Source organism: Cyprinus carpio, chromosome B16, assembly GCF_018340385.1.
Source record: "Cyprinus carpio isolate SPL01 chromosome B16, ASM1834038v1, whole genome shotgun sequence".
Lineage (NCBI taxonomy): Eukaryota > Metazoa > Chordata > Actinopteri > Cypriniformes > Cyprinidae > Cyprinus > Cyprinus carpio.
Window position 1 is genome coordinate 14625794 of NC_056612.1, and position 27141 is coordinate 14652934.

Sequence of the window (27141 nt, forward strand, 5' to 3'; positions counted from 1 at the left end):
TTTATATCACCAGGCAAGATAATTAAGAACAAGTGGCAATAAAAAGGGATTCAATTACAGAAAAGTCCATTTCACAAGACATACAAGAAAAAAAGTTGCAATTACAAGATATAAAGCCATATTGTGAGATATAAATTTGCAACTTTCAGTAAGTTACAATTTTAATTAAAAGAATTAAAGTCTATATTGCAAAATATATTGCGAAAAAAGTCAGTAATGAGAAGTAGTCATATTGGAGTTGAAGTTGTAACTGTAAAAGATCTTACCAGACATTTAATGTAATTTTACAGTAAAATGTTATTAACTGTACGGGAATTTAGAAGTAAAAAGAACAAATCAATGTATAATTGTAACTGGTATTTACAGAATTCTTGAGTTGCACTCCACAGTTGAAAGTATTAAAGGTACAAAACAGATTTTAGTAGCAGTGTGCATTGTTGAATTTACTGGTTTTTATTCAAATTTGTAAATGAATTTGTAAATAACAGTTTTATACTGTACATTTTAAAGTTTGCTCTGTAAATTTGTTTAAAGTTTTTCTGATTTTTTTTTACCAAATTATTCTGGCAACCACAGATGCCAAAATTACTTTGTAAAAACTACAAATTTTGATTTTTTTTTTATAGTGTAACTATAAGATTAACGATCCATTAATTATACTAAGTTTAATTTAAGATAATATGACTGTGAAATATAACAACACAATTGCAAGAAGTCAAAATTGTGATATATAAAGTGACAAACTCACAATCACAAGATATAACGCCACATTGTGAGATACAAAGTTGCAATTCTGAGAATTAAGTTTCTTTAGTATGAAACGTATTGTCGCAATTATGAGAAATAAAGTTGTAATTTGAAACAAAGTTGCAATAAAATCTCAATTGTCAGATGTAAAGTTGTTTTTTTGTTGTTGTTGTTGTTAACAGTATGTTGCTAAAATAAAATAAAATATCCCACTAATTGATCCTGTGTAAGTCTTCTAGATAACCTAAAGTAATGTGAGCAAGCATATTAAAATAATAATGCCAAAACAACTTTGTTCGAACATTTAAAGTGATGTTCTTTAATGGGGTTTTAAAAAGATCCCCTAATGGCTACCAGTGAAGCGTTCACCTCGTGTTCCGTTGAAGAATAGCGTTTGTCTGCGTGGGTTCTGGATGACCACGATGGAGCCGTCGTAGTTCTGGAGACGACAGGAGATCTGTGCTGTCCCCCCCTCCAGCACGGTCACGTTCTCAGCCTGCACGGCCTGCCCCCGCGCTGAAACACAGAGGGGTCACAGAGTTAACGCACAACTCTCATTTGCTGAAATCAATCATTTATAAAGATGTTTTTGATGGACAGAAGGAGACAAGATGGCACACGGAGCAATTCTGAAGATAGAAATACCTCCGTGACCAATTAACACCTCGCTCACGTAACTACCTTTGTGCTTAGAAGTGTGAACTATGCAGAAGAGGAAAGACAAGAGTGAGTGAAAAAAGGAAACTAATGAGAGACTGACAGATAGACAGAGACAGCGTGAGGGAGAAAAAGAAAGAAAGGGTCCTAATTAAGTGCTGGTAAGACCAATAGCATCGTTATCTTTATCCATTACTGTGGGCTGACACAGTTCTCTCTTCCATCTGCTCGCTCTGACATCCAGCTCGTGAAAGTGCCGGTAATGACGGCTCTTTTTCGGGAATACGCAGGGAACACAGAACATCTAATGGCACTTTCACTGCTAAATCTAGTTGAACGTAACATCTACTGCATGTTCTGTGCGACGCTCATGTATTGTTGATGTTTATTTTAGCAGGATGTAGAGGAGCTGAACATGAGGTCATCACCGCTGGCCTGTGCAAGCATGCTGCTGGAACCTTCAGCACATCATTAGCCGTGTTCTTCGTGGAAAGCCTGTCTCTGGTGGACGGTAATGATTCGCAACCCTGACACCAATGCACCGCGTTCTTCAGCAGAACAGACTCGATCTGATGACATCACAATAGATCACTGGGGTAAAACTGTCACATGTGCTGATTCGCTGAGACCTGTCTCCTCCATCGCTCCACTCACCTAGCTATGACAAGATGTCTGACATGCTCAGACTGACATGTTACAGACATGCTGTATGACAGGAAGTCTGTATATAGCTTGAGCTTGGAACAGTTTATGGAGTATTGTGGAGGTGAGTTATTTCACACTATAACATAATACTAGTGTGGAGAATGTGAAGACTGTTTCGACACCTATAGGCACTGATTTTTATTCTAACTAACATTTTTCAGTTTTTTCGTCTTATATTTGTTATAAAAAGATCACATTAAAACTGCCTTGAAAACCTTTTCTCACAAATTCATAATTTGTTTCTGCATTTAATTTATTTGTTCCAGATCAAAACCGTCTTGGAAACTTTTCCTCATCAATTTCTAATTTATTTATGCATTTATTTTATTTTGCTACTTTTCAAAAGCCTTCTATGTATAGATTTTATTGTTTAACTTAAACCCAAACCAGAATATGAAAATCCATAATAAAAATATGAATTGAACTTGTTTGAACATTATTCATAACATAAGATAAAAAGAGAAATAACTGTAAATCATTTCAATATTTATTATGAGAAGCTATCAATTTATACTCATATTGCAACTGTTCCATTAGTGCCATTTAAATTTTAAATAAGCAATAATTATGTACATGTTTATCAAGGAAAAACAAGAAGCAAAACATTAAGAAAAAAAGTTAATATCAAATATGAAAATCATCTTAAATGCATCAATGACAGTGTGGTGAAAACTCATGACTTTCTTCTGCAACGCATGTTTATCCAATATTGCACCATCGGTAGTGTAACTACTAGTGAAACACTTTTCCTTTCAAAGATAAAAGTTGAAGTGAAGATGTCCTCCAAACATTTCATGAGGACATCTTGGTTATAGACTGGAGGAAAAATATCTCTTAGAGGAACAATTAGGATTATTATGGAGTTTCTATTGAAAAGCGACAAAAGAGAAAGTTCAGGAGGGAAATAAAGGAGAGTCTATAAAGGTGCTAGTTGGCATCCTCCGTCACCCGTTGGCCCGCTCGTCTGGCTTCATTTAAATTTAATCCTGTCAGGCTCTATCCATCCTTGTCTTAAATTCAGCGGTGAGGGAGAGCGGGTTAATAAAACATTGACAGGTGAGGTATTGAGCTGAAATCAAGAGGCGAGAACAGGGAACAAGAATTTGCAAGAAAATGAGAGACAGTGACTGAGGACGTCCTGAAATTTTGCACAATTGCCATTGTAATTGTAGCCATTATTATTTCTGTCCTCCGCATCAATATTGTGATTCATATCACGACAATCGGCACCGCCATTGCTATCCCAATTATTATTCTAATGACTGTTATTACTCAGCACTCGGGCGTCCGCAGACTTGCCGCCCCATTGTTTTAATGGCTCCTAATTGTTCCAACAGCACTATACATCAAGAGAAGGTCTGTGAATGCAGGGGAGGCAATTAACCTAACCTAATTCAAACCTAACAGAACTCAAACAAGTGTGGCCAAATTCCCAACAAAAGTAGCTAAATGTGTTTGATTGAGAAGTCAAACAAAACATGGCTAATTGAGCATCCGTTAAATGCACTCTGCCGCACGCCAGCTGTCTCCTCTTCATGTAAATGACCGAAATGAAGGCACGGAGGGAGGGGAGCGTGCCTTGATGCCAATACGGTATTCAAGACACTTGCCAACTCGCTGACGGGGGTAGAAAGACACCGAGTGAGATGTAGAGGGAGGCATGGGGCAGGAGAAATACAGCTGCGGGTTTAGGACGCATTCGCAGCTGCCAGGAAAATAGCGGAGGGGCCGGTTGAGTCTGCTACAACTTGCGTGGGAGTTGTTTGCGGTCGTATCTACTGTACATCATGGGCATGGGAGTTTATGAGCACCGACGGCAGGGCGAAAACAAGAAGAAACCGCAGATGGGTTCATCTCGACCCTATTAGAATCAAACCATAATAAAATATACAACATGCTCACAATTGGATTAGGTGTGAAAGTGAAGAGATCGATAACAGGCTGGCGTACTGATGCTAGGAGAAGCAAATAAATAAAGTAGGCTGGAGGGGTGATGGTGGTGGTGGTGGTGGTGGTGGTGGGATGTGGAGGAGAACTTCATATTTTGGCCAGATGAGGGCGATGTAGCAATACACAAACTGTACAAATCCTTATCTGAAGAAAGATAGGCAGAATGAGCAAATAAATAAACAATGAGTTATTGAATAAATAATGACTTTAAATGAAAATATAATATAAATATGAAATATAAAGAATAGAGAAATATAAATAATAGATACTATATAAATAGAGTAAGTAAATAAATTAATAAACCATGGCAGTTCAACAGTAGAGTAAGATAGGGAAAGTTTACATGCTTGACCATAAACCGAATGATTAATATTGACTTTTTATCGGAACATCAACATTTGTGAGATTTATTCCATCTGAAAGGTTTTTTAGTTGTTATGTAAAGTTTCTCGTTGGATAATAGTGAAGTGTGAATTTATTTTATTTTGGATATTAAAAGTTTTAATAGGTGTATTTGTTAACAGAAGACATGTGGACAGTTATTGATTTAGATCTGTACAGTAACAAACTTGTTTTTTTTTTATTATAAAAACAAGTTACAGATTGACCCCTTCTTAAAGGAACAGTTCATCCAAAAACCAAACCTGCATGACTTATACTTTCTTCTGCATAACAGCACACACAATCACACAAATATTAAATATAACAAAAAAAAACAAAAAAAAACATCTGAACAGTTTTTGTCCATCCATTGAAAGTCAATGGGATCCAACACAAAAGCTTTGAACCCCAATAACTTCCAACATTAGGGTGCGTAAAATATGACAAAATTTTCAATTTTAGGTAAACTGTTCCTTTAAGGTAGGGCATCTTTCCCTCTGGTAAGAAGGGAGACTTGGTAGAAGGCCAGATACAGAGCAGGCGTATGAGCAACCTCTCTGCTTGAGGTTAACCAGCTGAATTACAGCGTACAGTGGAACCACCAGACGCCCTCACACACAGAACAGTCATACACGCACATTTATATCTCTCAAATGAATGAGTGAGAGAGCAGACAACCAGGCAGATAAGGACATCCTAAGACATCCACGGCAAAGTTTAACAATACTAGAGCTGTTGAGACATTAAGACATCCTTTGATTCTTTCCTTTAATACAATTTAAATTCAGTCTTTCTGCTTCGCTCTGTGAGCATCTGATATCTTCGGAACTCGTGAGTCACTCATCACTTTTCTGTTTTATTTTTCCAGCCAGCCTGAAGATCCCAGACGTCACCTAACCTGATGTCTCAGGTAATCAGTGAGCAAGCAGCTTTGGCTGAAAAGCTGACGGAATAAGATTCCCTGCTGCTATCTTTATATCTCTTTCTTTCACTCTGTGGTCTAAAATTAAAACTATCTCTCTGAAGAATCTCGCTCCCTGCCAATCATACGTGGTTAAAAAAACATCCACACCATAAATAAATCATAATCCCTTGCAAATCCCCTCTCTTCTTTTTTATCTCAATCTGTCACTCTCTTATTCCTGGTCTTTCCCAGTTCCATCTCCCTCAGCACCTTGTCTTTTCTTCAAACCGGCATATTTGTATCCTCTGCCCTTCTTTTCTTTGTTCTTTTCTTTTCTCCGCTTTCTGTTCCTCTCTAAAACTCATAATTCCCTCTCCTACCGCATGCTTTTCCTCGCTAATCTCATTCCCTTCCGCTTTCACACCTACACAGACTCCCCCACCTCCTCCTTAACATCAAACCCGGTCTCTTTCCTTCATTTTCCCCTCGTTTTTCTTGTCTTCAGCCCCTTCACCCTCACACTAAGCTCCCTTTTCCTCTGTAACCAGCTTCATCCGTCACTTGCTTCATCTGGGTTTCTCCTTGCAACCTTCCCTAACTTTTCCTCCATGTCTCTTCTACTTTACATTTCCTTAACTTTCCTCCTCTTTATCTCCCCACCATGGATTCCTCATCATCTCTTTCGTGTTTCTCCCGCTCTCTCTTTGCTATCTCTCCGGCAAGGGGCCTGTTTATTTCCATCTCTCTCCTTCAGAAATGTGATTTGTTCTGCAGATCAGACTCGCAGTATAATCATCCTGCTTTGTCCGGGCGGGCGAGAGAGAGCGGGAGAGAGGAGGAGCGGAGGGAAAAAGGGAAGGAGGGAGTGAAAAGGACATGCAAAAGGCAAAGAGAGGAGAAAATGGACTGAACATCCATCTCTTGTCTCTTTGTTCCACTCGTCTAATTACATCCATGTTCTTGCCTTCATATATTCTCTCTCATCCGTATCCTTATTCTAAAGCTGCACGGTACAAAATTAAGAGTTCGTTGAACTTAAAAAATAATGAAGGACATGCAAATGGCTTTCCTGAATGCATTTACTTAATTATCATAAGTAATTATTTTAAGTAAATGTCTTGACTGAACTGGAAATGTCAAACAGCCATGACTTAAAATCTGCCATCATTGCAATAAATGGCTATTCATTAAATAGTTTAACACAAAGAACTGAATAGACTTTATTAAGATAAATACTCTAGATATTTCAGTCGCCTGTAAAAGAAGTTCCATTTATATGGAGCAGGTTTACTATTAAACCAATTTGTGATCACATCACCAGCTGAATAGTACTCAATTTAGTCCTGCAACCTCACTGTTAATGAACAATTTTACTTTTAGAATCAAATTTGATACATCCACACCACTAGGTGTCAGTAAAAGCCCAAAACAACAACATTAACAAAAAGTTACTGTTTCAAATTTATGTATCAATGCTAATTGTTTCCCCTATTACCATTGCTTTAAATGTGCAATATTAAGTGCTTCATCATATCTCCTATTAGAAAAGATTGCTATGAAGTGATACAAGTAACTAACTGATCGTTTTAATAGAACAAACTCAAATACCAATTTTTTATACTCTTTTGCAATGCTTTGACTTAAAGGGATCTTCAAAATATTATTATTTCATGTATCACAGTGGAGAGTAAGTCATGCCGGCTTGGAATAACAGCATAAGGATGACAGAATTTTCATTTTTGGTAAACTATTCCTTTACAACATCAAAAAAAAGGAAGCCAATCAAAATCTTTGGTTATTTTCTTACAAGTATTTTCTGATCTAAGATCATTTCAGTGTGCCCTGAAGCTTCAAAGCTTTCTTCACTTGTTCATTGTCTGTACATGTTGTTTATTCCCAGTTCCATCTCTCCATCTGTGATTTCTTGTTCCTGTTCTCCCTTATCTCTTCTCCTCACCATAACCGCTGCGCTCTCTTTCCTTTGACCTTCATGTTTTATGCTGCTCTTTTCTATCACCATATTTCAGTCATATCACTCTCTCCTCACTCCATTTCATCCCTCTCTTTTCCCCTCCATCCATCCATTTATTTCTCTAGACCACAGCCTTCAGGTTATCCTGTCCCTGATATCCTTGGTTTGTTGATGTGTGTGTGTGTGTGGGGGGGGGGGTTGGTTTTGGGATTGCAAAAAGGTGGAAATTTCCTGTAAATTTAGGAAACATTCCAGAAATTTTGGAAACTTTCCAGGATTTTTTGGAATCTTTCAGGGATTTTTGGAAGGTTTCTGGAAATGTTCCACCCCTTTACAACCCTATTCCTGACACACTGTTTCGAAGCACTGCAGAGACATTTACAGTCGGGCATAACCAAGGGGGCTTACGGAAAATTTACAGGGCAATTAAACCAGGCTAGCCTGGGAGAGTTAGCCTACGGCCAGCGCACAAATCCAGACCGCCACAATTCCTCACATACACACACTCATCCTGTCCCCAACAGCATCTCACATTCAACTGCTAAAGAAAAAAATGCTTTATTGGTGAGAATTACATAACAGCATATTCTGCCATGGCTTAAGACCCATTCTTTATCTCTCTCACTCACACACATGCTGGTGCAGAGAATGGCTTTTTGTTGCTGAGATTATGAATATACAGCAGGGTTCAAATGTCTGAGACCACTGAAATTGCTTCTATTTAGCCTTTTTCTAATTTAATAGTTTTTCCATTACAAATTATATTATCAGCATAACAGTTTGAATGAAACATTGAATTGAAAATTTCATTTAATGACTTTTTCGAAAGTCTAAGTATTAATACTGTATGAGCCCTTTTCGCTTTTCACTCAGGCTGCATGAACTCCACCAGTTTGTTTAAAACCTGATGATCATGTTCTCCAGAATTATCTAAAGAACATATTCTGCTTCACTGGATGAGCATCTGACAGTCTGTACAAAGGAGTTTCGTCACTAACCTAGAAATAGCGTTGAATCTTGAATATTTTAGGGAAGTTATAAAAAGTATACATATAGTATACTCACGTATGGCGATATATACTGTACTTTAGAGCAAATCTCAAATACTCGATTGCTTGTATTGTCTCAAAACCATACTATCCCCCAGATGTAATCTGCTAAAAGCAACTATAAGGCATAAATATATTAAGATATTCTAAACATTTACATCATGATTTTCTGTAAAGCTGCTTAGAAACTGTATTTTGAAAAGCACTATACAAATAAATTGATTAGACATATACAAATTCTATTCTATATCAATAAGCTTTCATGTTTTACTTTCATGTTATGACCAATAAATTGCAGATTTTAAAATTGAATAATAAAATCAATAATTTTTAAATGCTAATTAAGTGAATTTAGGCATCACAACATTGTAATATACAGCATGGATTTTATGTCCTAAAATCACTTATCAGATATTTCGACAGATAACCAATGTATTGTGCATCCTTAAATAGTTCTTATTTATTTTACATCAGAACATGTTTATTTCAGGTTTGAATTAGACTGAGGACTTCTCCTCCTGCTGACAATGTGGCCCAGCACCCCAGATGTGATGTTATTAAAAGGCAGAGGAAAACAGCAAGAGAAGTCTGAAGTATAGACAGACTGTCATATCAACCTGAGGCAGTGAGTCACAGAGAACAGAAGCAACAATGTCCTTGCTGAATTATAAGTGCACATACTCTGGGAAAAACAGCAATTACACCAAAAAAATGGCCAATCTCGGGTTTCCTTGAGGTAACTCTTGAATACATGTTCTATTTAACTGCAAAAGTCCCTGAGTGAATTTGAGGTTATCCTCTATAAAGCCACTGTCATATCTCCTTCCTTCATTCTTGCCTTTCTGTGTCCCTACAGAGTCTGTATTTTTGCTCATTCGTCCCGTTCCCCTCGTTGTTATACTGCCGTTTCCTTCCTCCCCAGTGTTCTGCACATTTTAATGGTTGTATTAACAATTCCCTCTCAACTTCAGGCTCTTGTTTTACCTCTCTCCTCTCTTCCCTTCTTTCTACAAGATGTCTGTTCTCAGTGTTTTCCACATGCTGAACTCTCCATGCTTCATCATCTTGCCCTTCCTATGTCGACCTTCATCTAATGAGTTACACAAGTTATTATTCATATAAATTAGGGCTTACAGCGAGTAATCATTTTACCAAGTAGTCAAATTTCCCTTCTGTAAATAAGAGGTTGCATAACTCGTTTCTGACAAATAAATTTGTGAGGTAAAATGCAAGAAACACATTAAACCACAGTGCATCAATTTTCCTATTCCTAAAATGATATTTCAATGACTTCATAGTTATTTCCTATTAGTCATGTTAAACATGCAGGTTTGTAGCATCACAGAACTCACTCCTCCATGGTGAGTAAATCATCATCCAACTGCATGAGTTTTATCACTGAGGAAATACTGTATGTACAATTATTTTTAACATACGTCTCCATCAGAAACAATTACCATCCGAAGAGGGCGGCAGTCTAAATTTGGTCAATTCAAGAACATCTGGCTGTATTAACAAGTTCACCTACTCAAATTTCACAAATTGATTAAGTGACTTAGAAGCTGCATAATATTAAATTCAGGGCACTCAAAAGATGATAATTATTAATGCTATGAATAATTATCTCTAAATGGATGATATTAAAATGCCATACTAGATATAGTTATAAATAAACAAATAAAAAAAATAAATGCTAAAAGTGAATTCATCCTCACAACAACACAACAAAGATTTTGAGATCTGCTAAAGGTGACATTTTTCAGCGTTATTAAATTATTGTCGTTTAAGTGAGTGTTAGATAATATTAAAAGTAATGGGAAATGAACATACAATTAAACATCCAAAAACATTATTCAGTTCTTTGATAATTAAGAAGCAATCTTAAACGCTGCAGCAGTCTAAATGTGGTCAATTCAATCTAATAGATTCCATCATTATCTACCCACTCTCACGTCACTCCAAGCTCATATGCCCTTTTTTTCTGGTGGAACACAAAAAGGATCATTATCAAAATGTCAAATCTTTTCCATTCAATGAAAATGCGGGTTGATCACTAGCTGTCAAGTTCTGCTGCAATTTTGCTTGCTTTATTTCAAAAGAGCCTATTAGGTCGGGATTTGAACCGGGGTCTCTTTGCATCATAAATGAAAACCCTATTCTATCTTTCATTTACATATCCAACTGGTAATTTGTAAAACAAAACAAAAAGTTTTATGTATTTTCTTGCCTAAGGCACTGAGTGAGTCAAGACTTCCTCCAGTGCCCATTTTAAAAAGAGAGTGATAAAAGTGCATGCCACCACTATTTTCTATCTTTTTGTCTTTGGTCCACGCTCCTCTCTGATCCCTCAATCATAAATCTGCCAGCTGGCTCGGCCTCCATTCTCCTCTCCCCGTATCCTCTTTTCTCTTCACACACGCGCATCTCTTCACTCCTTCCCATAAATTATCTTCCTCTGAGGCGGAGTGAGAGACAAGGACAGAGAGAAGTATCTAGGAGATGGGGACCAGCGAAAATAAAGAGAAAGCGAGAGGCCGAGACCGAGATGAGAAAGATGAAGAGAAATGAAAGTAGTTTTGGGTTTCATAAGGTTACAGACAGAAAGAGAAAGATTCATTTCAAGGTGTGCTGAGGAATTACCAAGAGAAATGAGACAGATGGAGAAGTAAAGCAAGAAATGTGACAACTCACGGCAGAGGGAGAGCAGAACGAGAGATCGCAGCAGGAGGGATGGTGTGGAGGAGAGGAGGAGAGATCGCTGGCCTCGTCTCATTGTGTATTGAGGCTCGGTAGCTGATCAATGAGGCCTCTGTGGTTGATGACTGCACAATTCAGCACACGCTACACAGCTGAAACCGCAGCAAAATTACTACACTAAACACCAGTGCTCTTTAAGCGCAGGGTTAACTAAATCACTTTAGCGGCTGCGTTTTAATCCTCAAGCAACTAATATCACATGCAATAACAACCAACCAAAAGGCAGCTATTTAAAACAATCCTCCACGTTCAACAGTAAAAAGAAACTCCTATCGTGTGGCAATTTCCACACTTAACTTTCCCGATAAAAACCACTTATTTGCACTCAAAGACTAAACTCGAACGTTGCGAACACTAATGGAGTAGTCGCTTTTAGATAATATCATACTTGTTATGCAGAAGGCTGTTGTGTTTATATCTTAAACGGTAGCCGGCTAACCACGTCACAGATTTGAACCCCACAAAAGCATTCACTTATGAAATTCTTGTTTTTCTCCTCACACTTTTGCGAGGTTTTGGTTTTGCGAGTTTGTTTTTCTCTTTCGTTATGAGGCAGAGCCTGCTGAGATTCACCTTGTCATGACGTGCACCTCAGTGCCAGAACGACACCGTGATAGCACAAACACAGTCTGGCTCGCTGAAACAATCATAAATCAATGCACTATCTAGTCTGCCAACTGTTTTCACCAGATTTAAAATGAGTATTTAAACTGTAAGAAGTTAAACAACCACATTTGCGCGACTTTAGAAAGGGCTGCACGCAACAATAGAAGTACAGACAGGTGATCAAAGATGTGTTTTGCGTCGTATAACCAAATCTATAACTAATCTGACATGGAATTGAAGTTGAGATTGGATACCACACAACTATGTATGAAATATTAAAAGGTTTTGCTCTAAAACACTGAAAAGTATGTGCAGTATGAACTTGAAGAACTGGCTCAGAAGTCCAAAATGATCCCTAACAAAGAGCTATGTGTTATTGCACCATGAGCGCAGGTGTCTTAAAGCCCAGAACAGCCAATCATACTAGTGTTCTAAGCACACCGTGATACTGAGCACAGCCGGGATCCTCACTAACACACACACAGTGATTGGCAGGGCTGATATTCACTGTGTGGGAGCACAACTTCAGATCTGCGCCTCAGGTAACTGCCTGATTCCATTCGATTTTCCCCAAAGCCGTCACACAACTTCCCCTACTTCCACCAAGGTTGAGTCAAAGTTAATCCATCTCTCCTTTCCTTTCTTCCTTCTCTCTTTTTCTTGAGCTGTCCATTGGTGGAAGGTCCTCTGATTCCTTCAAGTATTGTTTATTTTCTTTGTTGTAGTCCAAAACTCCTTGAGTAATCTGCTGGATGTTTGTATAACCTCTCTTGAAAGTGCAGAGACACAATTTGGGGAAGAACCCTGGTATTTATACTTGAGTGTGTGCGTGTTGGCAGATGCATATCCCACATATCGTTATTTTGATAAAGGGCAGGGGAGGGTGTGAGTCCACAATAGCACTCATTCAGAAAGCAAAACAGTCAGTGAGTCAATGAGCTTCACTGTCTTTCAGTCTCACTTCTACAGTTGGTTGTGTTTTGCTAAAGCTCTCTGGGTCATCAGCTTCTTTCTGATCAGTCTTTATCTGTCTGGCACACAGAGAGTGTTCACAAAGTCACGAGGGGATGTTCTTAATGAATGCGTCTTGTTTTGTGACATGCTGTACATACTGTACTATACTAAGCTACGTGCGCATAAATGCATGAGGCTGTGTGTATTCATGTGAATAGTATCCAGTGTGTGCACGGGGACTAAAAGAGAGGACAGCAAGATTGTGTGAATGTGGACAGACTAGTCAATTAGTTGATTAATTCAAAGGAATTCAACCCAGGTTCTGCATAAAAAAAATATATCATCCATCCATACATACATCTACCTGTTCAACTACCTACCCATCCACTCATCATCCTATCTAGTCAACTACCCATCTATCCTACCTATCCATGCATCCACCCAAGCTATCCATTCACCTATCTATCTAACCCCCTTCTATCCACCTACCCACCATCATTTCCATCCATCTACTTAACCATCTACCTACCCATCCATTCATCAACCCATGTACCTATCCACCTTATCTAACCTATCTATCCACCAACCTAGCCATTCATCCATCCATCCATAAATCCAACAACCTTCTACATACCCACCTACTTACCTACCTACCCATCCATCTACTTATTTACCTACCTATCCATCCACCCACCTATCCATTCACCTACCTACTATCCATCCATCCACCCACGAACTAACCTATCCATCCATCCACTTACCTATCTACCTGTCCATCCACCCACCTATCCATCCATCAACCCACTTACCTATCTACCTGTCCATCCACCCACCTATCCATCCATCAACCAACTTACCTATCTACCTGTCCATCCACCCACCTATCCATCCATCAACCCACTTACCTATCTACCTGTCCATCCACCCACCTACCCATCCATCAATCAATCCATCCACTTACCTATCTACATGTCCATCCACCCACCTATCCATCCATCCACTTACCTATGTACCTATCCATCCATCCATCCATCCATCCATCTATCCACCCACCTATCCATTCCACCTGCTTATCTACCTACCAGGTACTTAGCCACCTTATCTACCTACCTTACCATCCATGATCCATCAAACAACCTTTCTACATACCCACAAAATTATCTACCTACCCATTCACCCATCCATCTACTTATCTACCAACCTATCCATCTACCAACTTACCCATCCATCCACCCGCTTACCAACCTACCTAACTATCCATTCATCCATCCATCTACTTTCAAATCCATCTCCCCATCCATCCATCTAACTACTACTACTGTATACTATATAAATATATTTGTATGTGTATGATGGTAACACTAACACAACTAGCTGACTATTTTTCTGGATGACTCCTGACTACATCCCTATACAGCCACGTCCATCTGTTTAAAAAATTGTCACTTTTGTTGAAGCACAGATGTCATTTAATTTCATATCCTCACCCTTATTATGCTTTATTACTGCTGATGCGGCTGTGTGCGTATTCATTGCAGTTGTGTGCAGCACGAGACTGTGTCCACAGTCCACTTTCCTGTTCCTCTATCCTAATTTGCATCCCAATCATTTAATTTTTCACTGGCATCATACCAGACCAAATGTTGCCAAAGCACTTAAGGGACATGAGTTAACAGTTGCATGAGGGTAATGTTAAAAACTCATGCATGACTCATACACACTCTGACTGCTTGTGATACCGTAGACATTAAGGCTCTTAAAACTTAATCCAGCACCAAAGGTTCGGTCCAGGAAAGCCCGAGGCTGCAGGTGGGAAGGTGGGTGTCCGTGGGTGCAGGAATCCTGGTGCATCAGCAGAAAAGGTGCAGGGTATTTTTGATGCGCTGATCCTATGTTCTGCTTATCACAGATTAAATTTGCGTTTTGTCCTTCAGGCTAAGTAATAATGCGTGTGGGTTGGGGAGTGGTGAATTTAAGTCTCTTGGAGAAGGAGGAGGGCGTAGAGTAAGAGCAAGAGAGAGCTAAACGAGTGTGCATGGCCCTGAGAGTGTGTGGAAAACTTACTTGGCACTCTTTCTCTCTCTCTTTCCTTGTCTTGTTGTTTGTTAGTGCCAGGCTTTTATGCCAAGCCGGCAGCCATTACTCAATCAGGCAGCTTCCTGTGAGCTCTTCTCATTAAAACCTCACACGAACGCTAAACCTATGAGCACAATTATCACCCTTTATACAAACACACACACACAAACCCGGAGGCACACGCACACGGTCGACTCACAATGAAAATACTGACAAAACAGCAAACCAAGTCCTGCCGAAGTCTCAATTTGTGGGATGCTATTAAAGCACTTGGAGATGAACTGACCCCAGTCACCCCCTACACGCACGCGCTGTTTACAGCAATGAGATGCAGTGTGACAAATATGATGTAGCTGTTTTGTCACGCTACATTGCTATATATTCCCCAGTAGCTTGTTACTGAAAAAGCGACATTATTAATTTGATAAATTGCGTGTGATATTCCTCATTTGTTTGTTCGGATTAAAACATCTGGTAAATGACTAAATGTACTCCAAAAGATACTCAACTCTAAATGCACTTGTAAGCTCACACACCTGCAGAGAAACAAACACACTTGAATAAAGTTGGTCAACAGGAAGCACGTTTTCGCAGGTTCTGAGAGAGCCGCCGTGTGCTGTTTCTCACTGGGATCAGAGCCTACTGAGCAGCACTGCATGTTGTTTATCAAAAGGAACAGGGGAACGGGAACGTGATCACCACATCGTCTTCTTCATCCCTTCTCGTCTCGTCCCCATTCTGCCAGTTATCTATCAGCCCACAAAGGAACTATTTCCTTCCATATGATAACATAATCTTCCTTTTCTGTTCCTCTCTGAATAGTGCCCTTTAGTGTCTCTTTATCAACACAGTGTTTCTCTCTGTCTCTCTCTCTCTCTGTTCGCTCTGTCTCCTTCTTTCTAAATAACTCTGTTTTTTTTTCCTTCTGTGCCAGTGACCTTACAGCGAGGCTTTGAACCTTGCTCTTTCTTCCTCCCTCTCCATCATTCTCTCATTCTCTCCCTCACGCTCTCTCTTTCCCTCTCTGGAGGAAAATCACACACTCATCAGTTTTCCCTGCTTGGCTCTTGACGAACAAAGTCGCAAGGAGAATATTAATGGACTTCAGCAACCAATTAACACCTAACTCACATAACAACCTTTTATACAAGCCAGCATGCTGGGAAAAGAAGGAGAGAGGGCAACAGAGAGAAAGAGAGAGAGAGAGAGAGTGCAAGACGAAGAGTAAACCGTTTAATTTGACATTTATGCTGTGAGGATGGAAATGACGGAGGTGTCTGGGAGAGAAAAGCGAAAGACGGAGCACATGATTGTGTTAAAATGAGACCGAGGAGTGGGATGTGGAATCATGGGAAGTAACTGTAATCACAATTAATCAAGAGTTGCGCTTCTAGACCTATCCAGACTGTTGAGAGTATTAGAGTGATTAAAATGAGTTCATTATTCAACTTGCATAATTCAATTCCAATTCCAATTAAATTATGAAGAAAAATAATTGAAAGAGATCTTACTGCTATTGTGAATGTGCACTGTGAATCTAAAATGAGTGATCCGTTCAGCAATAGGGTCATAAGATAAGGAGAGACACTCTTAAAAACATATTTTACAGTATTTTAAAATAAATAAATAAGCAAATCAATCACTTCAAGGTGAATCAAGACTCCAGTTTTACATCTATATCCTGGTCATCTGGTTTATTTTGCAGTGTTACCCAGAGTCAAATGCATGCAGACAAAACTGGGCCAAATAGTAAAAATGAATATAAAACTAACTATTTAGATGCATATCTTCCTGAATAAATATACAGGATGTGAACCTAAATATGGTAAATTGTTCTCTTTGTTGTGTGCTGAATATAATATCTTTACTTGGGTTCTGAAGCGAATATATGACGACAAATGTGCATCTCCTCTGACCCAATACAAATCAAAGCAAATCAAATTACAAAAACAAAATATAAATGGCCTTGGAATACTGAATAAAATCAAACCATGATACAAGTTATAATATAATTGGGCTTCAAAACAAGATTATGAAATGGCATAAAATGTCGTCACTGTCAGAGACACTGAATACAGATTCACTTATGAATGACACACGTATGACACAGATGCAGAACATCCCCACATTCTCAGAGACACAGAAATAGAGAGAGTACTGTAAGAATATGGCATCCATAGATAAACAGTATTGAATTATAGAGTTGTTAGAAGATGGGTGACGGGCACTGAGCTTTTGTAATATATTGGTTGACTCTCTTCGATTTGTTCACATCTGAGATAACTATGGCTGGATTACCTGATTCAATTCAACAGTGATTCACAAGCTATAGATTCAATTTGATTCTGTTCATCACGATTCTGATTCAATTGGGTATACTTCAGTTATGATCTCCTTTTTGTTGTTCAGTATGTCCATAATGTTCTTAGTGTTTGAGACTGTTTTAAAGTGCCCATGTTCATTATTTTATTTGTTGGGTCTCCTAGAATACATTTATCTCATTTAAGTTTAAAAAACTTTTTTTTTTTCATACTGTGCATTGCTGCAGGCCCTGAAAAGCCTAAGTCTGATCTGATTGGTCAGCTGGCCTAGTCTGTTATGATTCCTTCACAACTTTAAGAATGTGTCAGAAATGTAACATTGCTTACCATAGTCAGGTTTTCAGCTATGAACAATATAATGTCTATGGTAACTATAGCATCAGTTCAATGTTTTTTGCCTTCACAGTGAAAACCCAGTCTCCTCGACGTAGCAAAATCACTTACCCATCTGTTCTTTGAAGGCGGACCAAAGCAGCCAGAGGGCGGGCATTATGCAAATGTCTAACATGGTGACATAAGCAAGTCACAGAAATAACTGCAGGACAACAAACAAGGCATTTCAGGCAAGTGTTTTCTTTCTGAGAGATTAGCTCGCTTTGGTGTGGACTTTGTGCTTTGTAACTTTGCAGATCATTTGCATGCACCAACAATTATAATACACACTAAAGCAAATGTAAAATTAAAAATTGGAGTCATTATTTCTGGCTAAACTGGTCATGTCTTTGATGTACTACAAAGAACCAGTTCATAAGAGGAATTTGTTCATCATTGGACTATTTGTTTTTACGTTTAGTCCAAAAATGAAAATTCTGCCTTTATTTACCCACACACCTGCAGAGAAACACATCGTTCCAAACCTGTTCTGTTTATCATAAAAGGATATTTTGAAGAATGTTAAACCAATAGTATTCTTCCATAGTATGAAAAATAGTATTGACTTCCACAGTACGAAAAATATATTCTATGGAAGTCAATGGGGACAAGAAACTATGGTTATCCACATTATTCAATATATATATATATATATATGAAATATATTATACAAAATATCTTCTTTTGTGTTCAACAGAAGAAAGAAATTCATACAGGTTTGGAACAATTTTAGTATGAGTAAAGGATCACAGAATTTTCATTTTTTTATCCCTTTAAAGATGTTTCTGGCCACTATTTTGGGGTACATACTACTATAATTAAATCACATTTCAATACAGACTGCAAACGTACATTGAAAAGCAGTGCCGGAACTATCCAACTTGACATAAAAAGAAAAAAAAAAAAGTGCGTTTTGGGTAATCAATACAACTTTCAAACCCTGAAAATAGGTAATAAAAGATTGATCCTGCTTGATTTTAAGAAACAAAATTGGGAAGACTAGAACAAAAATCTATATTTTTACCCAGCCCTAGTTATAACAATGAATTATGTTGCTATTTCAGCCAAAGCCTGCTTACACAATCAGTCTGGAACCTCGCAACATCATTAGATTTTGGCGTATTAGATTTGGCACATTACTGGTGCATAATATACGCCAGTAATGTGCTTTTTACAAAATCACACTCACACTCAAATCACTCAAATATTTTTGTGTCCAGTATTACAATTCCAGTGTGTCCAGCACATCTAAAGCCATTAAACAACAGACCAAAACCCTTCTTCCCCCAAATCTCAAAAGACTACCAATACTCGATGATTCTTATCATGTCAGTGATATGTGCCACAATATTTATGACCAATATTCATATAATCATTGCTGTTTCTTTGTCAAAAATTGGGTTACATAACCATCACTTCATTGATTTGCCAACAGTCTGAGCAGTCACGGCCACAGACTGAGAACTGAATTAAACTGAATTATGGGAAACAGTCTCAAGGGAGGGTTTCAATGAAAGAGGAACATTTCCAAAAACAAATTACCTGAACAAAGGTAGGCCGAGATGCAAAATTAATTTGGGTGATGTTGGGACAAGAAGTAAAACGACAACTGCATCATTAGCAGTAACTGAGACGCTGAAATGGCCTGAATAAGAAGTCTGGAGCTAAAGTACACATCTTTAACAGTCCAACAGGCCGCCTGTCGACTGAGAGGAACAAGTGAGAAATGAGAGCTGAGGGAAAATGAAATAATTAGAAGGCCTACCTGCGGCGTTCATTGAAATATGCAAATCCATTTAATTTTGCTTTGATTTGCTCTGCTGCTTTCATTTCTAACCCACCCTCTCTCTCTCTCTCCAGTCATCTTCTTTATGTCTCTGGCTCTTCTCTCATTCACACTAGCCATATTAAACTTGTATTAATACACTGTAGGTATGTCAGTTCAATTACCGTGGTTCTGTACTGCCCATGGGCACAGACGGTGTGTGTGTGAGAGAGAGACAGAAAGTGGGTGATAAGATGTTTATGAAAATTGTAATGCCTGAATCATTGTTTTAAAAAGCTCAAACGTGAGTGTTATAATCAGTCTCTCAGTGTGCATTCAGGTGAAACATATTTGGTAATGAAAATAGATGAGATTGTGTGTGTTTGTGTGAACTGGATGTGTCAGAGCGAGGCGGAGGAGAGAGAGACAGATGTCTATGTAGATTACAGATCAAGAGAGCAACCGCAGAAATAGGAAGCTGTCTGCCTTAAAGGTGCAGTGTGTAATTTCCATGGCACCAAACAAAATCACAAAAATTATTGTTTTCAAACAAGTTTATTCTTCCTTTAAGACAACTTTGGTTGGACAACCAGTTGTCCTGAACACTATAATGCCTTTACATCTAAAAGCGGCTCATTTAAAGGGATACTCCACCCCAAAATGAAAATTTTGTCATTAATCACTTACCCCCATGTCATTCCAAACCCTTAAAAGCTTTGTTCGTCTTCAGAACACAATTTAATATATTTTGTATAAGTAAGTTACACTGTCAAGGTCCAGAAAAGTATGAAAGACATCGTCAGAAGAGCATACGCAGCATACGGTGATATGCAGAGACACAGAGGAGACTGTTGACAAAGGAATTGTTGAATAAAGTCTTTTTTTTGTTTGTTTTATTTTCGGGTACAAAAATTATTCTTGTCACTTCATAACCTTACGGTTGAACCACTGCTGGCAGATGGACTATTCTGACCATGTCTTTCATACTTTCCTGGACCTTGACACTGTTATTTACTTGGCAGTCAATGGGACAGTCACAGGCCTCCCGGTTTTCATCCAAAATATCTTAAATTGTGTTCCGAAGACGAACAAAGCTTTTACAGGTTTGGAACAACATGCAGGTAAGTGATTAATGACAAAATTTTCATTTTGGGGTGGAGTATCCCTTTAACTGTAAGGCAACACTTTATCTACTGTAATGAGTGTTATGATTTTTTTTTTGTATGAGTAAGTTCATCTCTACCCATGGCATTAGTTTATTGAGTCTGACTAACATCTAATTCACCCATTTGAAGCTGCTAAAATATACTAATGGTTTGGAAATAATGAGGGAAAAAAGCATGCATACAAGTTTAAAATAACTATATTTGTATCTGTATATGAAGAGTTCAGATGCAAAAGTCTCTAAGTACCATTAGAAATTCTCTTCTAAAATTAGCATTTTTCTCAGGCTCCTATGTTTATGTTCAGATCCTATTTATTGCCATTAAAGTGAAATTACTGAACCTACACATAAGAGCCTGATAAAAAAAATGCTCATTTTAGAATAAAACTTCAAACGGCACTTAGAGGCTTTTGCATCTGTACTCTTCATATATATATATATATATATATATATATATATATATATATATATATATATATATATATATATATATATATATATATATATATATATATATATATATATCAGTTATACTGCATCTATTGTATGCACACTACCGTTCAGACCATTCTGAGGTCAGGGATGTTTTTGAATGACAAGTCTCACGCTCACCAAGGCTACAATTATTCAGTTATTATGTTCCAAAACTGTATTTTTGTTGATCATAGAAGATATGTTTTATAGTAGATTACCAAGGCTACAATTATTCAAAATCAAAAATACAGTACAAACAGAAATACAATAAAACACTATTGCCATTTTAAAAACTTTCATATATTTTAAAATATCATTTATTCCTGTGATGGCAAAGCTGATTTTTTTTAGCAGCCATTATTGGTCTTCAGGGTCACATGATACATCAGAAGAAACTCAAGCTCAAGAAACATTTCCTATTATAATTAATGCTGAAAATAGTTGTGCTGCATAATATTTTTGTGGAACTCATGATACTTTTTTTCATTATTTTTTTGATGACTTGAAAGTCCAAATTTATTTGAAATTGTAACTTTTTATAATATTATAAATGTCTTTACTGTCACTTTTGATCAATTTAATGCATCCTTGCTCAATAAATTAAGTTCTTTAAAAAATGGACCCCACACTTTTGAAATGTAACATATTGTTCGCTCAGTACAATTGTGTGTGAAACTGCTCTACATAATGCAAGGATATATCTGGTCACGTTTTTTGAGTGAACTCCTTTCTCAAACCATAATGTTAAACCTGAGTACAGAAATCGCAGTTAGAGGGTAGTTGAACTATTGGGGACACATTTGTCAGGCTGACAACATCCCAAGAGATGAAAACTTATAGAGCAATGATGTACACAAAGCACAAGGTGACATTCAACAACAGAGATGCGATCTACACCAACATCACACAATGCATAACTCAAAAGAACACCACCAACGCAAATAACACTGTAAACTGTAAAACAATTCGTAATAAAGCAGTAGTGCAGGCAACCGCAGCCTTACTGCAGACATCACATCAGACCTGTATTAAAGTACATTTGTGCAGTTATTTATTTTTACTGTACAGTTAAGTGATGAACAAATACAGTCTCATAAAAGCTAAGGTACTGCATTTACGGCACAGAAAATACAGAAGATTAAACATTAAACTGTGCCAGATATTAACATGTTACACACACACACAAAACTAAACTCTTCAGAATCCAGCTTTTTTAAAGTTTCATCATCCATGTTTCATCTCCTTCTATTTTATTTCCATCTTTCCTTCATCATTAACAGGAAGTGGACAGTTTCTGGGCAAGGTGACCTCAGCATACAGGTGCTCTTTGATAAATAATGCACTCGTATTTTTTACTACAGAGCTTCATGTCAAACTCAAGCTGTTGCTATCAGATAGTCAGCAGCCAAGAACACACAACATCTTGGCTGTTCAAAAGCATTATTATCTCCCACCTACACACACACACACACACACACACTACATCTCTCCTCCTGCGCCACTATCCCTACATTTCAGCTGTGTGCATCTCTTTGCACCAAAGACTTCTATTTTTGTGTCTATGTTTGTGTGTATTAATCACAGGGCTCATTAGCTTGCTTCTACATATAGAGCTCCAAACTATTACTACACACACTAATGAACGTTTTCATTTGTTTGTCCCATTTGACAAAAAATTATGTTTTTCTGTATATAAAAAGTGCCTATGTGCAAATTTAAACTCACAAACACATTATTTTTAGATGCTTTCATTATGTTTTTATTATTAGATTAGAACACACATACATTTCCATTCATGTACACACACTGAGAGATTCAAACAAGCTGCTAGCTGTACGTGTGGCATCAATCTCTTTGTTTAATGCGTTAAATTGTGCTGTAATTATAGTTATTACACCTCTTCTACTAGCATGAGCCAGGCGGACAAATCCTTGCTCCCCCCCTCTCTCTCCTCATTTGTCTGCTCATTTCTCTCTCCCTCTTTCTCTCCTTTCTTCATGCACAGCTGGGCACTGGCTGCATCAATCACAGCCTGTAATGTCATTCAGCATAAAGCACATAGTCGCCAAGCAACTGCCTATCAGCAGGCGCACACGCCTCTGTGCCCCGGCCACACACCAGCACTCTCGGCCAATCAGGTGAGTCGGTCCCCTGAGTCGTTCCACTGTGATCAGAAAATACAAGGGCTCTGGGCATAATCTACAACACATTTCATCCCTATTCTTTCGCTTATTTCTTCAAGGAATACAGAGAGAGAAGTGTCCTTGGGGACACCGGGGTTTGGTCCAGTGGATATTTCTCAGGGTAGCTTTAGTTTTGAAGGTCAGTGTCTGTGTATAGGCACATACATTAAGATCTTGGCTGCAAAATAGCTGTTCAACATCGTCCAGGAAAGATTCAGGTCATTGAACATGCATTGGACTTTTGTGGCAATATGCCCTAATAACAGGACAAGACGGTAGACTGCACTGTAAAAAAAAAAAAAAAACCAACTGCATATTTTCCAGTTGACAGAATCTTTTTAGTCGCAAATACTAATACATTTGAATTACTTAACTGAAACTACTTAAAACTTATGTTAAACCAACAGAATTCCCCCAAATGCTGTCAAATACAGTTTTCTGGACAAAGAATTTCATATTGAACAATTCTGCTGAAACGTTAAGGATTTTTGAGTTCCCAACATGCATTGCAGCATGAATTAATAATCCTGTTAAAAGATTGTTAGGTTGATGTTTGCAGACTTTATTTCAACTTGTGTTGCTGTTGTGTCTTTATCATTATTTGTTGTGTTGTGATGTTAGGGGCTCATCTTTTTACATTTGTTACCATACTTTAGGTTTGTGTTGGTCTTAGGGATATAGTTTTAAAAGGTAGTACACATATTTTTGCTTTGTAAGTTGATTGATTCTTCAGAAACAACATCATAATGCATTTCACATATTAAGTATTCTATAAAAATATATATACACCACCAAAACACTCTGGCTGAATGACACCAAAACAAACAAATAGATTCAAACTGACAAAACAAAGTAGTTTTACTAAGACAATCATTCTGACAATAGTTAAAAATCTGAATTTGAACTTTTCCCAACAATTCCTTTTATATAGTTTGCATGGGGTAAGTTGTCACAATTGTACCACCCATTAAACAGTCTATTATAGGTAAAATATAAAGAGTAAAGATATAAAGATCACAAAACACCTCATACCAAAATAAAACCACCTTAACCATTATTTTGCAAAATGTTTACACTAATAAATACAGAAAATTTAAACATCAACCTGATAATTATGAAAAACTACTAGGGATGAGGATGATAATAATACCGGAAAATGATTTGTATATTATGGTAAGGTAACTAATAAACACATGCTATTCTACACAATTTTGTCTACATAAATTTTAATTAAACCATTAAAACCTTTTAAAATTCTATTTAATAAAGTTAATGTAGAATGCATCACAACATTATCATGTACGGTATAACAAATGGATAATCATTTTGCTAAAGTTAACATTTAACAGTGTTATATAAGACTGAAATGAATACTATTACAAAAAATTAAAGTTTTGGACAACAAAATGATTCTAATTTAAATGTATTTTAAGCTAGATGTTCGAAACGGTCAAACAAACTTCTGACAAATTGACTATGACAACTAATCCCGGTCTCGCTCTCTTTATAAAAGTTTATCTAGCTTTCCTCTACTTGCAACGCAAACGTAATTTCGCGATAATGTGCTGTCTCCTCCTCTCCTTCCAGTGTATTCCATCGCTCCCCCTCTATCGTTCTCTCCATCACCTCGCTGTCATTAGTATGGCTGAGGTGTCAGGCAGCGGCGATGCTGAGCGGCCGAGTTCAGGCAGAGGACAGCGAAAGAAAAATAGAAAGACAGCAGCTGGTAGAAGTTGACATGGTAGAAAAACACACAACAGCACATGCTCACCCACACCAACTTTTTATCTCATGACCCGAACAGATACATATAGATTTCCTGAACAGCAGACAGTGCGCAGAGCCGCACAGAAATTTTGAATTACGCGTCAGGCTTCACATCAGCACCTTTACAGGACCTCATATATCTACGACAAAGAGCACCAGGGGCAGAGAATTCACAGCAGGATGTGAAATACACTCGCTTGTCTCTGTGCACAATCAATACTGCTTAAAACACACTCTCAAACTCAGACTAGGGCCCTCCGGAGTCCAGAACTGTTACCAGTGTTATTGCTGAACCCAGCAACTGATTGTCAATGAAAACTCATATGGAGCTACAGTAATGATACCGCACCCCAGAAAGAGAGGTGGATGTGAGGGGGGAGACATCCATTAGGAATAGGGTAAGAGTGAGATTAGCCAAGGAGAAATGAGGCACTGTGCATGAAAGACTAGGGTTGGGTACCGAAGACCTATGTAACCGGTATGTACCGAACCGAATCAGAACGCAGATTTCGGTGCCTCATTTCGGTGCCTCTTACAGTAAATGCCTAAGCAATCGATTGAAATATTTGTCCTGGTTCACAGAAACATAAACAAAAAGCACCATAAACTCAAAGCTCCAAAATAAGTCCCCATAAATCCATAAACTGCACACAAATTCGCGATCGCCTCAGAGTCAGTCCCCTTAAATTTCATATGAAAATGGCGGCAGATCGGTCTCCTCCCCTTCTTTCAGAGTGCTCTTTAATTGGCAGGCCGTTGTGGAGCAGCGCGAGTGGACTCAAACAGAAACAGAGGACACAAGGTGTGTTTATCGATACATTGTTAGAATATCTGTAGCTGTGGAGTTCTTTGTCATAAATACAGTTTACAATAGGTCACGAGGGATCAATGGGTTTCCCATCTACTGTAAAGTTTTCGCTCCGTTCACCGCTCATCACACCACAGCTGTTTCCTCCAGCGAAAATCTAGCCCTTAACACATATGAACGCATACTTTAATTATACTTATTTGAATATACTTAATTGAATTATACTTACTTTATTCATACTCAACTGCGCAAAAGTCTTAGGCATGTTAGTATTTTCACCCCAAAGAATGGTGTTCGGCCAGTTATTTATATCTTTTGCTGTAGTGGGACATTTAGTTTGTCTCAGTTTCATCTGTTTCTTCATGTAATCACAGACAGATTCGATGATGGTGAGATCAGATCTCCATGTGGAGCACCGGCTGTTGTCAGTCTGATTGTGCATTCAAAAATCTCACTAGATTATTATTAAAATAAATGGCAAAATTAATGTTTGGAAAAATAAACTGATATTTCCTACTGATACACTACAGCAAAAGATATAAATAACTGGCTTAAAACCCTTTTTTTTTAATGAAAATACTAATGTCTTTTGCACAGTACTGTACTTTACAAATGACATGGTTGCTACTTTATAAAGAATGACCATACAGTCATTCACAGAACTGATTAAAGACAGTGAGAGACAGCACTCATTTTAAATAAATATCAGAGTGATCGACAGAGATACAGTAGAAACATTATGTGTGGTTTTGTATTAAATAATGACCCAGATCCTGAAATACATTTATTAGCCTTAGAGTAAGGGAAGCACAACTTGGGAAATGAGAGCATCCAAGGAGCGTGTGAATGTAATGGATTTATTTTAAATATTTTTAATGTTCTTTAATGTTATCCATAGTTTTTTGTGGCTCCTTTTAGTTTTTTTGTTTTTTGAAGTATCGGTTCTGGCACCGGTACTGTTTTAAAAGTATCGATATGGCACTGGTATCGTAAAAAACCCAATCGATACCCAACCCTAGACAAGACCAGTTTAGACCAGAAAGAATTTGTGCGGGTTTGGCTGTCGAGCTGGCGGATGTCAATGGTGTCAAAGATAAAATAGCAATGCTGGTTGACCAGTAAGGTCACTGCGGTGAAGTTAGTTGACTCCAGGTTGGTTTGTGGTAAAGTTGGTTGAAGTCTTTGTGGTTATGCATTTTTTTCGGATTTGAAATGGCAGAAGGTAATTTCTATAATTAGAAATATTGTTTTGTGTCCATTTCTAAATCAAACAATATATTATTACTTTATATACATATGTAAATATTAATTTAAATGTTGCATTTTAGTTGTAAGAGCATGTATGTGTGTGTGTGTGTGTATACTATAAATTGTTTTATTATTAATACTATACTTTTATTAATACTTCTATTAATATTAAGAATAATTTATCTACTTTTTTGTGTGTACTGTTTTCTATATACATAGAGAGAGAGTTCATAGTTAATTATATGTATTTTAATAATAATAATAATTTATTATATTTTTA

The 27141-nt window shown here is 37.6% G+C and overlaps 1 protein-coding gene across 3 annotated transcripts in view; it reads right to left on the bottom strand.

Moving 5' to 3' along the window:
- LOC109105385 (cell adhesion molecule 4-like) overlaps positions 1-27141 on the bottom strand; it is a 135928-nt gene that overhangs the window by 34733 nt on the left and 74054 nt on the right. Inside the window, exons 1-2 of one of the 3 annotated variants that reach the window (XM_042740948.1) lie at positions 11057-12505; positions 1117-1263 (exon numbers count right to left, since the gene is read on the bottom strand). In XM_042740948.1, the coding sequence (XP_042596882.1) occupies positions 1117-1263; positions 11057-11138 (229 nt within the window). In that variant the 5' untranslated portion in view covers positions 11139-12505. Of the gene's footprint in view, positions 1-1116; positions 1264-11056; positions 12506-27141 lie in introns of those variants that run through there. The other 2 variants (XM_042740950.1, XM_042740949.1) reach the window with 2 other exon arrangements.